At 38.3% G+C, this 13,592-nt stretch overlaps 1 protein-coding gene across 5 annotated transcripts in view; it reads left to right on the top strand.

The window, feature by feature from the left end:
- Window positions 1–13,592, top strand: part of FLACC1 (flagellum associated containing coiled-coil domains 1) — a 59,319-nt gene that overhangs the window by 36,232 nt on the left and 9,495 nt on the right. For 3 of the 5 annotated variants that reach the window (XM_009182776.4, XM_017946780.3, XM_017946781.3), the window contains exons 10-11: window positions 7,384–7,519; window positions 9,110–9,213. In XM_009182776.4, the coding sequence (XP_009181040.1) occupies window positions 7,384–7,519; window positions 9,110–9,213 (240 nt within the window). The remainder of the gene's footprint in view (window positions 1–7,383; window positions 7,520–9,109; window positions 9,214–13,592) is intronic. The other 2 variants (XM_003907803.5, XM_009182780.4) reach the window with 1 other exon arrangement.

Below are 13,592 nucleotides of genomic sequence, written 5' to 3'. Positions count from 1 at the left end.
CTCCCAACAGTGGGTAGCAGCACCAGCTCTAATGGGTGTGGCAGGGTAATAGACTCTGTGAGAGTCCTTGGTTATTGATAGCCTTAGTGTGCTGGCTTTCTCGAACACTGGTTTTAGTAGTAATGAACTGGTCCTGTGGACAAACTCAGGACCTCCTGGTTAGCCAGAGTGGTGCAGGCAGTGGTGATAGCTGAGATTACACAGCCATCTTCTTCCTGGGCACATTGTTATTCTACCAGGAGATGCTATAATGGCTTGCAAAAGAGAACCAGCTGCAATAGTAGCAATAGGATTTTTGCTTGCTTTATGTTGTCCAGAGGGGTTACTCTGGTTTCTCAGGCAATGAGTGGGGCTATAAAGCTCCCAAGAGTTTCTGTCCTTTGTGTTAAACTATCAGGGCAGGTGACAGGGCAAAGCCAGATGAGGGTTGGTTCAGGTGGGTTTGTGCTCTGAGTCTCCCTGTGCAGGGCAAGCAGCAGCCCCTGTGGGTGTCAAGGGGCAGGAGTGGTTCTCAGGCCACTGGGTTAATGTTCCAAAAGGCAGTGTTGCTGCATTTGCCGCACAGAAGAGTTTGTGCGGAGTGGGGAGAAGCAGGTGGCTGTGAGCCCCACACAGATCCCATGCACTTGGAAAGACAGATGCACTCCCACAGTGTTCCACTGGCAGCAGCAAGCTAAGTTCCAGTTAGCCTGCACTCAGAACTTGCAACTGTCCCGAGTCATATACGTTCCCTGCAGAGATAGCAACCATAGCTTTCAGGCCAAGCCCCTCCCTGTCCACTGCAAAGCCAGGCACCTTGTTCTACACTGGCAGCTCTTGCACTCATGGCTGCAGCCCACTTTTCACTCTCCTCCACCCTGGCCCTGGCCAAGGGAGTTCATCCCCACCTAAGGTTATATCATGAACCCCAGTTGGAGACTTCTTTCAACCTGCAACCATTGCCCAAACTTTTTAGTTGTCCTCCACAGGGTTCCCTGTGAGGATCAGTAAGAAATGGCTTACCTCTGTCCATGCTGGAATCTGGGAGTGCATGCAAGAATCTTCCTGCCACTGCTCCCACTTTTATATTCCACATCCCTCCCCAAGTCAGTTCCTGTGCTGAGTAGGGTTAGGGCTTTCTCCCATGGTCTGGACTTTCAGGGTCCCCAGTGGGGGTGTGTATTCCAGGAGTAATGCAGAGTGAGTCTTCCCTTTCACACTCTGGGAACTCACAGTCCTTCACCTGAATCACAGTGTAACCTGCAGCCTTCTGCTTCCTTCAAAGGGTCTGTAGATTCCTTTGGTTTTCCTATTCAGTTTCTGCATTGCTTCTTGAAAAAAGTTCAGTGTGAATCTCTACAACTATTTTGTTTTTCCAAGTGGGAGAAGTATGCTAGCAATGCCTCTAATCTGCCATTTTGGAAAAACACAAACAAACTTCTGTCTTCTTTTGAGAAGTGTCTGTTCATGTCTTTTGCCCACTTTTTAATGGGGTTGTTTTTTGCTTGTTCAAGTGTTTAAGTTACTTATAGATTCTGGATATTAGACATTTGTCAGATGCATAGTTTGTGAATATTTTCTCCTTCTTTGTAGATTGTCTGTTTACTTTGTTGATAGTTTTGGGTTTGTTTGTTTTTTTTTGTTTTTTTTTTGTTTTTTTTTTTTTACTGTGCAGAAGCTCTTTAGTTTAATTAGGTCCCACTTGTCAATTTTTGTTTTTGTTGCAGTTGCTTTGAGGACTTAGTCATAAATTCTTTCCCAAGGCCAATGTCCAGAATGGTGTTTCCTAGGTTTTCTTCTAGGATTCTTAGAGTTTGAGGTCTTACGTTTAAATCTTTAATCCATCTTGAGTTGATTTTTGTATATGGTGAAAGGTAGGGGTCCAGTTTTATTGTTCTGCATATGGCTAGTCAGCTATCCCAGCATGATTTATGAATAGGGAACTCTTTCCCCACCACTTGTTTTTGTCTACTTTGTTGAAGATCAGATGGTTGTAGGTGTGCAGCTTTATTTCTGAGTTTGCTATTCTATTCCATTGGTCTATGTATCTGTCTTTGTATCAGTACCAATAAGGTTACTGTAGCCTTATTTTTTTTTTCAATTTTTTTTTATTTCCATAGGTTATTGGGGAGCAGGTGGTGTTTGGTTACATGAGTAAGTACTTTAGTGGTGATTTGAGAGATTTTGGTGCACCCATCACCCGAGCAGTATACACTGCACTCAATTTGTAGTCGTTTAGCCCTCACCCCCTTCCCACTCTTTCCCCTGAGTCCTCAAAATCCATTGTGTTATTCTTATGCCTTTGCATCCTCATAGCTTAGTTCTCACTTATGAGTGAGAACATACGATGTTTGGTTTTCCATTCCTGAGTTACTTCACTTAGAATAAGTCTCCAATCTCATCCAAGTTGTGTTGAATGGCATTAATTCATTCCTTTTTTATGGCTGAGTAGTATTCCATTTTTTATATATATATATATATATATATATACACACACACACATGCACACACACCACAGTTCTTTTATTCACTCATTGATCGATGGACATTTGGGTTGGTTCCACATTTTTGTTATTGTGAATTATGCTGCTATAAACATGTGTGTGTAAGTATCTTTTTCATGTAATGACTTCTTTTCCTCTGGGTAGATACCCAGTAGTGGAATAGCTGGATCAAATGGTAGTTCTACTTTTAGTTCTTTAAGGAATCTCTATGTTGCTTTCCATAGTACAACTACTATGTACACATCCATGCCAACATCTATTTTTTTTTTTTATTATGGCCATTCTTGTAGGAGTAAGGTGGTATGTCATTGTGGTTTTGATTTGTATTTCCCTGATCATTAGTGATGTTGAGCACTTTTTCATATGTTTGTTGGCTAATTGTATATCTTCTTTTCAGAATTGTCTATTCATGTCCTTAGCCCACTTTTTGATGGGTTATTTGGTTTTTTTCTTGCTAATTTGTTTTAGTAGATTCTGGATGTTAGTCCTTTGTCAGATGTATAGATTGTGAAGATTTTCTCCCACTCTGTGGGTTGTCTGTTTGCCCTGTTGACTGTTCCTTTTGCCATGCAAAAGCTCTTTAGTTTAATTAAGTCCCAGCCATTTATCTTTGCTTTTATTGCATTTGCTTTTGGGTTCTTGGTCACAAAATCCTTGCCTAAGCCAATGTCTAGAAGGGTTTTTCTGATGTTATCTTCTAGAATGTTTATATTTTCAGGTCTTAGATTTAAGTCCTTGATCCATCTTGCATTGATTTTTGTGTAAGGTGAGAGATGAGAATCCAGTTTCATTCTTCTACATGTGGCTAGCCAATTATCCCAGCACCATTTGTTGAATAAGGTGTCCTTTCCCCACTTTATATTTTTGTTTGCTTAGTCAAAGATCAGTTGGCTGTAAGTATTTGGGTTTATTTCTGAGTTCACTATTCTATTCCATTGGTCTATGTGCTTTTATTTATAGTAGTACCATGCTGTTTTGGTGACTATGGCCGTATAATATAGTTTGAAATCAGGTAATGTGATGTCTCCAGATTTGCTGGGTTTTTTGTTTTTTGATTTTTTGTTTGTTTGTTTTGTTTTGCTTTGCTTCATCTTGCTTTGGCTATGTGGGCTCTTTTTTTGGTTCCATATGAATTTTAGGATTTTTTTTTCTAGTTCTGTGAAAAACAATGGTGGTATTTTGATGGGCATTGCGTTAAATTTGTAGATTGCTTTTGGCAGTATGATCTTTTTCACAATATTGATTCTACCCATCAGTGTGCAGGAGATGTGTTTCCATTTGTTTGTGTCATCTATGATTTCTTTCAGCAATGTTTTATAGTTTTCCTTGTAGAGGTCTTGCACCTCCTTGGTTAGGTATATTCCTAAAAATTTTATTTTTCTGTTGCAGCTATTGTAAAAGGGGTTGAGTTCTTGATTTGATTTTCAACTTAGTCACTGTCAGTGTATAGCAGAGCTACTGATTTGTGCATATTAATTTTGTATCTGGAAACTTTACTGAATTCTTTTATCAGTTCTAGGAGCTTTTTGGAGGAACCTTTAGGGTTTTGTAGGTATACAATTATATCATCAGCAAACAGCAACAGTTTGACTTCCTCTTTACTGATTTGGGTGCCCTTTATTTCTCTTGTCTGATTGCTCTGGCTAGGACTTCCAGTACTATGTTGAAGAGGAGCGGTGAGAGTGGGCATCCTTGTCTTGTTCCAGTCCTCAGTGGGAATGCTTCCAACTTTTCCCCATTCAGTATGGTGTTGGCTGTGGGTTTGTCATAGATGGCTTTTATTACAAGGTATGGCCCTCATGTGCCAATTTTGCTGAGAGTTTTAATCATAAAGCAATGCTGAATTTTGTCAAATGCTTTTTCTGCATCTATTGAAATGATCATGTGATTTTTCATTCTTTTTATGTTGTGTATCACATTTATTGACTTGAGTATATTAAGCTTAAATCCCTGGTATGAAACCCACTTGATTGTGGTGGATTGTCTTTTTGATAGGTTGTTGGATTCAGTTAGCCAGTATTTTGTTAAGGATTTTTGCATCTATGTTCATCAAGGATATTGGTCTGTAGTTTTCTTTTTTGGTTATGTCTTTTCCTGGTTTTAGTATGATACTGGCTTCATAGAATGATTTAGGGAAGATTTCCTCTTTCTCTGTTTTGTGGAATAGTGTCAATGGGATTAGTACCAATCCTTCTTTGAATGTCTGGTGGAATTCTGCTTGAATCTATTGGTTCTGTACTTTTTTTTTGTTGGTAATTTTTTTATTATCATTCCAATCTCACTGCTTGTTATTGGTCTGTTCAGAGTATCTAATTCTTCCTGATTTAAGCTAGGAGGGTTGTATCTTTCCAGGAATTTATCCATCTCCTCTAGGTTTTCTAGTTTATGTGCATAAAGGTGTTCATAGTATCCTTGAATGATCTCTTGTACTTTGTGGTGTCAGTTGTAATATCTCCCTTTTCATTTCTAATTAAGCTTATGTGGATTTTTTTCTCTTCTTGGTTAATCTTGCTAATGATCTATCAATTTTATTTATCTTTTCAAAGAACCAGCTTTTTGTTTCATGTATCTTTTGTATTTTTTATTTGTTTGTTAGTTTGTTTGATTTCATTCAGTTCTGCTCTGATCTTGGTTATTTCCTTTCTTCTGTTGGGTTTGTGTTTGGTTTGTTCCTGCTTCTCTAGTTCCTTGAGGTGTGACTTTAGGTTGTCTCTTTTTGCTCTTTCAGACTTTTTGATATAAGTGTTTAGGACTATTAGTTTTCCTCTTTGCACTGCCTTTGCTGTATCCCAGAGGTTTTGATAGGTTTTATGTCACTGTTGTCTTTCAGTTTGAAGAATTTTTTTAAATTTCCTTATTGGTTTCATTGTTGACCCAATACTCATTCAGGAGCAAGTTACTTAATTTCCATGTATTTGCATGGTTTTGAACATTCCTTTTGAAGTTGATTGCCAGTTTTATTCCACTGTGGTCTGAGAGAGTGCTTGAAATAATTTCAATTTTAAATTTATTGAGGGTTGTTTTGTGGCCTATCATATGGTCTATCTTGGAGAAAGTTGCATGTGCTGTTGAATAGAATGTATATTCTGTGGTTGTTGGATAGAATGTTCTATAAATATCTCTTAAGTCCATTTGTTCCAGGGTATATTTTAAATCCATTGTTTATTTGTTAACTTTGTCTTGTTGATCTGTCTAGTGCTGTCAGTGGAGTAATGAAGTCCCCCACTATTATTGTGTTGCTGTCTATCTCATTTTTTAGGTCTAGGAGTAATTGTTTTATAAATTTGGGAGCTCCAGTGTTAGGTGCATATATATTTAGGACTGTGATATTTTCCTGTTGGACAAGGCCTTTTACCGTTATATAATGTCCCTCTTTGTCTTTTTTGACTGCTGTTGCTTTAAAGTTTGTTTTGTCTGACATAAGAATAGCTACTCCTGCTCACTTTTGGTGTCCATTTGCGTGGAATGTCTTTTTCCACCCCTTTACCTTAAGTTTATGTGAGTTCTTATGTGCTAGGTGAGTCTCCTGAAGGCAGCAGATAGTTGATTGGTGAATTCTTACCCATTCAGCAGTTCTGTAGCTTTGAAGTAGAGCATTTAGGCCATTTATATTCAATGTTAGTATTGAGACGTGAGGTACCATTCCATTCATTGTAATATTTGTTGCCTGTATACCTTGGTTTTCTGTGTGTATGGTTTTTTTAATTTTGTTTTTGTGGTTTTTTTTTTTTTTTTGGTGTTTTTTGTTTGTTTGTTTGTTTTTATATTATAGGTCCTGTGAGATTTATGCTTTAAAGAGGTTCTGTTTTGGTGTGTTTCCAGGATTTGTTTCAAGATTTGGAGCTCCTTTTAGCAGCTTTTGTAGTGTTGCTTTGGTAGTGGCAAATTCTTTTAGCATTTGCTTGTCTGAAAAAGACTGTATCTTTCCTTCATTTATGAAGCTTAGTTTTGCTGGATACAAAATTCTTGGCTGGTAATTGTTTTGTTTAAGGAGATTGAAGATAGGGCCCCAATCCTTTCTTGCTTATAAGGTTTCTGCTGAGAAATCTGCTGTTAGTCTGATAGGTTTTCCTTTACAGGTTACCTGGTGCTTTTGCCTCCCAGCTCTTAAGATTCTTTCCTTCGTCTTAACTTTAGATAATCTGATGACAATGCGCCTAGGCTATGATCTTTTTGTGATGAATTTCCCAGGTGTTCTTTGAGCTTCTTGTATTTGGATATCTAGGTCTCTAACAAGGGTGGGGTAGTTTCCCTCAATTATTGCCCAAATATGTTTCCAAACTTTTAGATTTCTCTTCTTCCTCAGGAACACCAATTATTTTTAGGTTTGCTCATTTAACATAATCCCAGACTTCTTGGAGGCTTTGTTCATATTTTAGTATTGTTTTTTCTTTGCCTTTGTTGGATGGGGTTAATTCAAAAACCTTGTCTTCAGGCTCTGAATTTCTTTTTTCTGCTTGTTCAATTCTATTGCTGAGATTTTCCAGAGCATTTTGAATTTCTATAAGTGCATCCATTGTTTCCTAAAGTCAGCATGGAATGTTTTTCCATTTGTTTGTGTTGTCTCTGATTTCTTTCAGCAGCATTTTGTAGTTCTCCTTTTACCTCCTTGGTTAGCTGTATTTTTAGGTATTTTATTCTTTTTGTGTCTATTTTGAATGGGATTACATTCTTGATTTGACTCTCAGCTTGGACATTATTGGTGTATAGAAATGCTATTGATTTTTTGTTCATTGATTTTGTATCCTGAAACTTTACTGAACTTGTTTTCAGTTCCAGGAGCATTTTGACAGATTCTTTGGAGTTTTCTAGGTATGGAATTATATTATCAGTGAACAGAAAAAAAATTTGACTTCTTCTTTTCCTATTTGAATGCCTTTTATTTATACCTTCATTTTAGGACTCTTTTCTTCATGATGCCTTTGTACCTCCCCAGGACAGTATTTATGATGAAATGGAAGAGAAGTGGTCAAAACAGAAGGCAAAATGGAAGAAGGATGAGAAGTTGGAGCGAGAAAATATCCTGCTACAGCAAAGTGAGTACAGAAACTCTAGCTTTTTTTTTTTTTTTTTTTTAATGACAAATGTATTAAAAAACTGCCATGAAGTCTGGTCTTGACTTGAGGAAGGTGGCCTTGGGCTTACCAAGGATGATGGGCCACATGCTAGATACCTGAATGGAAGGTGCCCAGAGTTTTCATGAAAGCAAAATGACAACAAGGGTAGGGTCTTTTTTGAAGTTCAGGCATCTGATCTAAGAGAGTCTAAGCCTATACCTTCTGAAACTCATTAGGTCCAAGTTTGCCCATGATGGCTGGAACAAATGCTAGAATCCCTGTAGGGAGTGCAGACTTATTATCTAGAAACAGATGAACTCAAAGTTCCAAGAGTTCTTTAATTAGAATGTGAAATGTTCACTCGCATGTGGGTGGGGGGCAGATAGGAACAACACAATCCATTATACTAAGAGCTTCTATATTCCCACATCTTCCAGAAGGAATTCACACTTGGTAAATATTTTTAATATTTCCAACAACACAGAGCTTGCATCATACAAAGTACTCTATAGGTGTACCCCCGATCTCCATTGAACTTGTTCATAAAAGGAAAAAAGAAGAGAATTTGTGGAGACTACTCCAGGCCTAGAAGACTAGTCGAGGTAGGAGTGGGACCTCTACAGACCTATTCTGCATTCCACGCCAACCACATTCATTTCAGATTTAGTTGATTTTAACAAATTACTCATTTAAATGCAGATACTACATGGGAAAATTAATTCACATTCTGGTAGGCACTCTGGACTGCCAGAAAGTAATATGAAGACCCTGGAGTAAGGCTGGGGAACGGGATGGGGAGCTGCTTCTGTTTGGGGCTTTACCTAGAATTTTAGTGCAATAGAACCCAAGTCATATCCCAGATTCTAGCTACTCATAACGACTCTCTTCCCATGTTGCCAAAGTCTAAGTAAAGATGTAACCACCAGTTTTGGAAGACCAGAATTTAGCTGCTCACCATCCAGCTCAGTCAGAGGCTTACCCTGTCAGACCAGACACTCCCTGTCCTTCCCCAGAATTGCAACACTGAAGAAATCTGTTTCCCTTCGCCCCTCCTTCCTCCTGTTTGATACTGGGGCTCTACTAGCAGGTTTCCTTGCAGTTGTCCCGGCATCATTCTTTAAAAATACTTTCCTTTCCCCATTGAGTTGCCTTAGTGTCTGAACACTAAGTTGAAGCCTACCTCTACCCCAGCACTAAGTACAGGATGAATTTTATTGCTGGCAAAGTAATGTTAGCCAAGAGCTTTACTTTAAGATAAGGATATCCATGATAGCATAGTGGTTATGTCAGCAGAGGGAATGGACAAAATAAAAAGCAACAGATTCAAAATAAACTACACACAAAAGAACCAGAGATGTTGGTGGTAAATCCCATATGACTAATGTGATTGAGGACAACCACCATGCTCACCTCACCCTCAAGCACCTCCAGGTGAGTGTTAGAGGCTGAACAACAGGCTGCAATGACCTTGAGTCTGGAATTGCTTTTCTCTGTAGATATTCTGGGTTTCTCATTGTACCTGCTTTTCCCATCTTTATACATATATGTGCTTTCCTGTCACTTCCACAGAAAAAAAGATGACCAAAAAATTCGAATTGGAGTCAGGAGAAGAAGAGAAGAAAATAAATGAATCCTGCGGCACTGTCTTTGAGAACTTCATTCAAGAGAAGGAGGTAACTCAGCCCAAACCACCTTGGTGACTGACTGTGTAGTCCAGGTGATACATCCAAATCCCCAGGTGTGCCTCCATAATTAGGTGATCTTTTTGTCTTTCTGGGCATAATCCTCCTCTCCCAGCTTTCTGGAAATGTATGCAAACAGACTGACAGTCTTGCTGTCCTTTAGCTAGACAATCTTCCCACAGGCTAGACAGTCTTATCAAAGGGTTCTTAGAACAAAAATTATAATTAACTGGAAATAACAGAATGCTAAACATGCAGAAACTGAAAATCCTTATTTTGCCAAAATTCCATCTCTGAATATCCTTTTCATTCTTCACTGTAGCTATTATAGCTCTAGTGCTATTACTGGGCTCTAGGACAGGTACAGGTTTAACTTTATAGGAACTTGCCAAAACTATTTTCCAAAGTAGTTGTACCATTTTATTCTAGCATCTTAAATAAATTGGAATTCTAGTTGCTCTACATCCTTCACAACAATTAGTTTTGCCAGTCTTTTAATTTTGGCCATTCCAGTGGGCATGAAGTGGTACTTCATTATGGTTTTCGTTTCCCTGATGACTATGTTGGGCATTTTCTCATATGCTTATTGGTCCATTCAAATATCTTCTTCCATAAAGTGCCTGCTCAAGTCTTTTCCCATTTGAAAAAGTAGGAGGTGCTTATATTTTTATTTTTGATATGTAGGAGTACTTTTTATATTGTGGATACAACTTTTTTTGTCAGATATACATTTTGTAAATATTGTCTCTCAGCCTATGGTTTGCCTCTTCATTTTGTTAATGATATATTTTGATATAGAGAAGCTTTAAATTTTGATGAAAGGCAATGATCTTTTTTTTACTTTTATGGTTACAGATTTTTGTGTCCTGTCTATAAAATCGTTGCCTATTCCAACGTCATGAAGATATTCTATTTTTTTAGAAGCCTTAAAATTTTAGCTTTTATGATTCTATGATCCATTTTGAATAATTTTTGTGTAGGAAGTGAAGTGTAAGAGTCATGGGTCATTTTTGTCTTATGGATATTCAGTTGACCCGGCATCATTCTTTAAAAATACTTTCCTTTCGCCATTGAGTTGCCTTAGTGTCTGATACAGTTTGGATTTGTGTCCCTGCCCAAATTCGTGTCAAATTGTAATCTCCATTGTTGGAGAAGGGGCCTGGTGGGAAGTGATGGAATGATGGGGGCAGATTCTCCCCCTTTCTGTTTTCATGATAGTGAGTGAGTTCTCAAAAGATCAGATTGTAGCACCTCCCCCTTCTCTCTCTTTATTTTGCTCCAGCTATGCAAGACAGGCCTCCTTCCTCTTTACCTTCTGCCATGATTGTAATATCCCTGAGGCCTCCCCAGCCATGCTTGCAGAAATGTGAGCCAATTAAACTTCTTTTCTTTCTTCTTTTTATTATTATTAATTTTTTTTTATTTATTATACTTTAAGTTCTAGGGTACATGTGCACAATGTGCAGGTTTGTTACATATGTATACATCTGCCATGTTGGTGTGCTGCACCCATTAACTCCTCATTTACATTAGGTATATCTCCTAATGCTATCCTTCCCCCTACCCCCACCGCACGACTGGCCCTGGTGTGTGGTGTTCCCCACCCTGTATCCAAGTGTTCTCATTGTTCAGTTCCCACCTATGAGTGAGAACATGTGGTGTTTGGTTTTCTGTCCTTACGATAGTTTGCTCAGAGTGATGGTTTCCAGCTTCATCCATGTGTCTACAAAGGACATAAACTCATCCTTTCTTATGGCTGCATAGTATTCCATGGTGTATATGTGCCACATTTTCTTAATCCAGTCTATCATTGATGGACATTTGGGTTGGTTCCAAGTTTTGCTATTGTGAATAGTGCCACAATAAACATACCTGTGCATGTGTCTTTATAGCAGCATGATTTATAATCCTTTGGGTATATACCCAGTAATGGGATGGCTGAGTCAAATGGTATTTCTAGTTCTAGATTCTTGAGGAATGGCCACACTGTCTTCCACAATGGTTGAACTAGTTTACAGTCCCACCAACAGTATAAAAGTGTTCATATTTCTCCACATCCTCTCCAGCACCTGTTGTTTCCTGACTTTTTAATGATCACCATTCTAACTAGTATGAGATAGTCTCTCATTGTGGTTTTGGTTTGCATTTCTCTCATGGCCAGTGTTGATGAGCATTTTTTCATGTGCCATGTGCCTGTTGGCTGCATAAATGTCTTCTTTTGAGAAGTGTCTGTTCATATCCTTTGCCCACTTTTTGATGAGATTGTTTGATTTTTTTCTTGTAAATTTGTTTAAGTTCTTTATAGATTCTGGATATTAGCCCTTTGTCAGATGAGTAGATTGCAAAAATTTTCTCCCATTCTGTAGGTTGCCTGTTCACTCTGATGGTAGTTTCTTGTGCTTTGCAGAAGGTCTTTAGTTTAATTAGATCCCATTTTTCAATTTTGGCTTTTGTTGCCATTGCTTTTGGTGTTTTAGACATGAAGTCCTTGCCCATGCCTGTGGCCTGAACGGTATTGCCTAGGTTTTCTTCTAGGGTTTTTATGGTTTTAGGTCTGACATTTAAGTCTTTAATCCATCTTGAATTAATTTTTGTATAAGGTGTGAAGAAGGGATCCAGTTTCAGTTTTCTACATATGACTAGCCACTTTTCCCAGCACCATTTATTAAATAGGAAATCCTTTCCCCATTTCTTGTTCTTGTCAGGTTTGTCAAAGATCAGATGGTTGTAGATGTGTGGTATTATTTCTGAGGGCTCTATTCTGTTCCATTGGTCTATATCTCTGTTTTGTTATCAGTACCATGCTGTTTTGGTTACTGTAGCCTTGTAGTATAGTTTGATGTCAGGTAGCGTGATGCCTCCAGCTTTGTTCTTTTGGCTTAAGATTGTCTTGGCAATGTGGGCTCTTTTTTGATTCCATATGAACTTACAGTAGTTTTTTGCCATTCTGTGAAGAAAGTCATTGGTAGCTTGATGGGGATGACATTGAATCCATAAATTACCTTGGGCAGTATGGCCATTTTCACAGTATTGATTCTTCTTATCCATGAGCATGGAATATTCTTCCATTTGCTTGTGCCCTTTTTTATTTCGTTGAGCAGTGGTTTGTAGTTCTCCTTGAAGAGGTCCTTCACATCCCTTGTAAGTTGGATTCCTAGGTATTTTACTTTCTTTGAAGCAGTTGTGAATGGGAATTCACTCATGATTTGGCTCTCTGTTTGTCTGTTATTGTTGTATAGGAATGCTTATGATTTTTGCACATTGATTTTGTATGCTGAGACTTTGCTGAAGTTGCTTATCAGCTTAAGGAGATTTGGGGCTGAGACGATGGAGTTGTCTAAATATACAATCATGTCATCTGCAAACAGGGACAGTTTGACTTCATCTTCTCCTAATTGAATACCCTTTATTTCTTTCTCCTGCCTGATTGCCCTGGCCAGAACTTCCAACACTGTGTTGACTAGGAGTGGTGAGAGAGGGCATCCCTGTCTTGTGCCAGTTTTCAAAGGGAATGTTTCCAGTTTTTGCCCATTCAGTATGATATTGGCTGTGGGTTTGTCATAAATAGCCCCCATTATTTTGAGATACATCCCATCAATACCTAATTTATTGAGAGTTTTTAGCATGAAGTGCTGTTGAATTTTGTCAAAGACCTTTTCTGCATCTATTGAGATAATCATGTGGTTTTTGTCTTTGATTCTGTTTATATGATGGATTACATTTATTGATTTGTGTATGTTGAACCAGCCTTGCATCCCAGGGATGAAGCCCACTTGATCATGGTAGATAAGCTTTTTGAAGTGCTGCTGGATTCAGTTTGCCAGTATTTTGTTGAGGATTTTTGCATCGATGTTAATCAGGGATATTGGTCTAAAATCCTCTTTTTTTCTTGTGTCTCTGCCAGGGTTTGGTATCAGGAATGTATTGGCCCCATAAAATGAGTTAGGGAGGATTCCCTCTTTTTCTATTGATTGGAATAGTTTTAGAAGGAATGGTACCAGTTCCTCTTTGTACCTCTGGTAGAATTCGGCTGTGAATCTGTCTGGTCCTGGACTTTTTTTGGGTGGCAGGCTCTTAATTATTTCCTTAATTTCAGGGCCTGTTGTTGGTCTATTCAGGGATTCAACTTCTTCCTTGTTTAGTCTTGGAAGGGTGTATGTGTCCAGGAATTTATCCATTTCTTCTAGATTTTCTAGTTTATTTGCGTAGAGGTGTTTATAGTATTCTCTGATGGTAGTTTGTATCTCTGTTGGATCGGTGATGATATCCCCTTTATCATTTTTAATTGCCTCTATTTGATTCTTCTCTCTTCTCTTGCTAGTAGTCTTGCTAGTAGTCTATCAATTTTGTTGATCTTTTCAAAAAACCAG

This window comes from Papio anubis, chromosome 10 (genome assembly GCF_008728515.1).
Source record: "Papio anubis isolate 15944 chromosome 10, Panubis1.0, whole genome shotgun sequence".
Lineage (NCBI taxonomy): Eukaryota > Metazoa > Chordata > Mammalia > Primates > Cercopithecidae > Papio > Papio anubis.
This window is presented reverse-complemented; position numbering and strand designations above follow the sequence as displayed.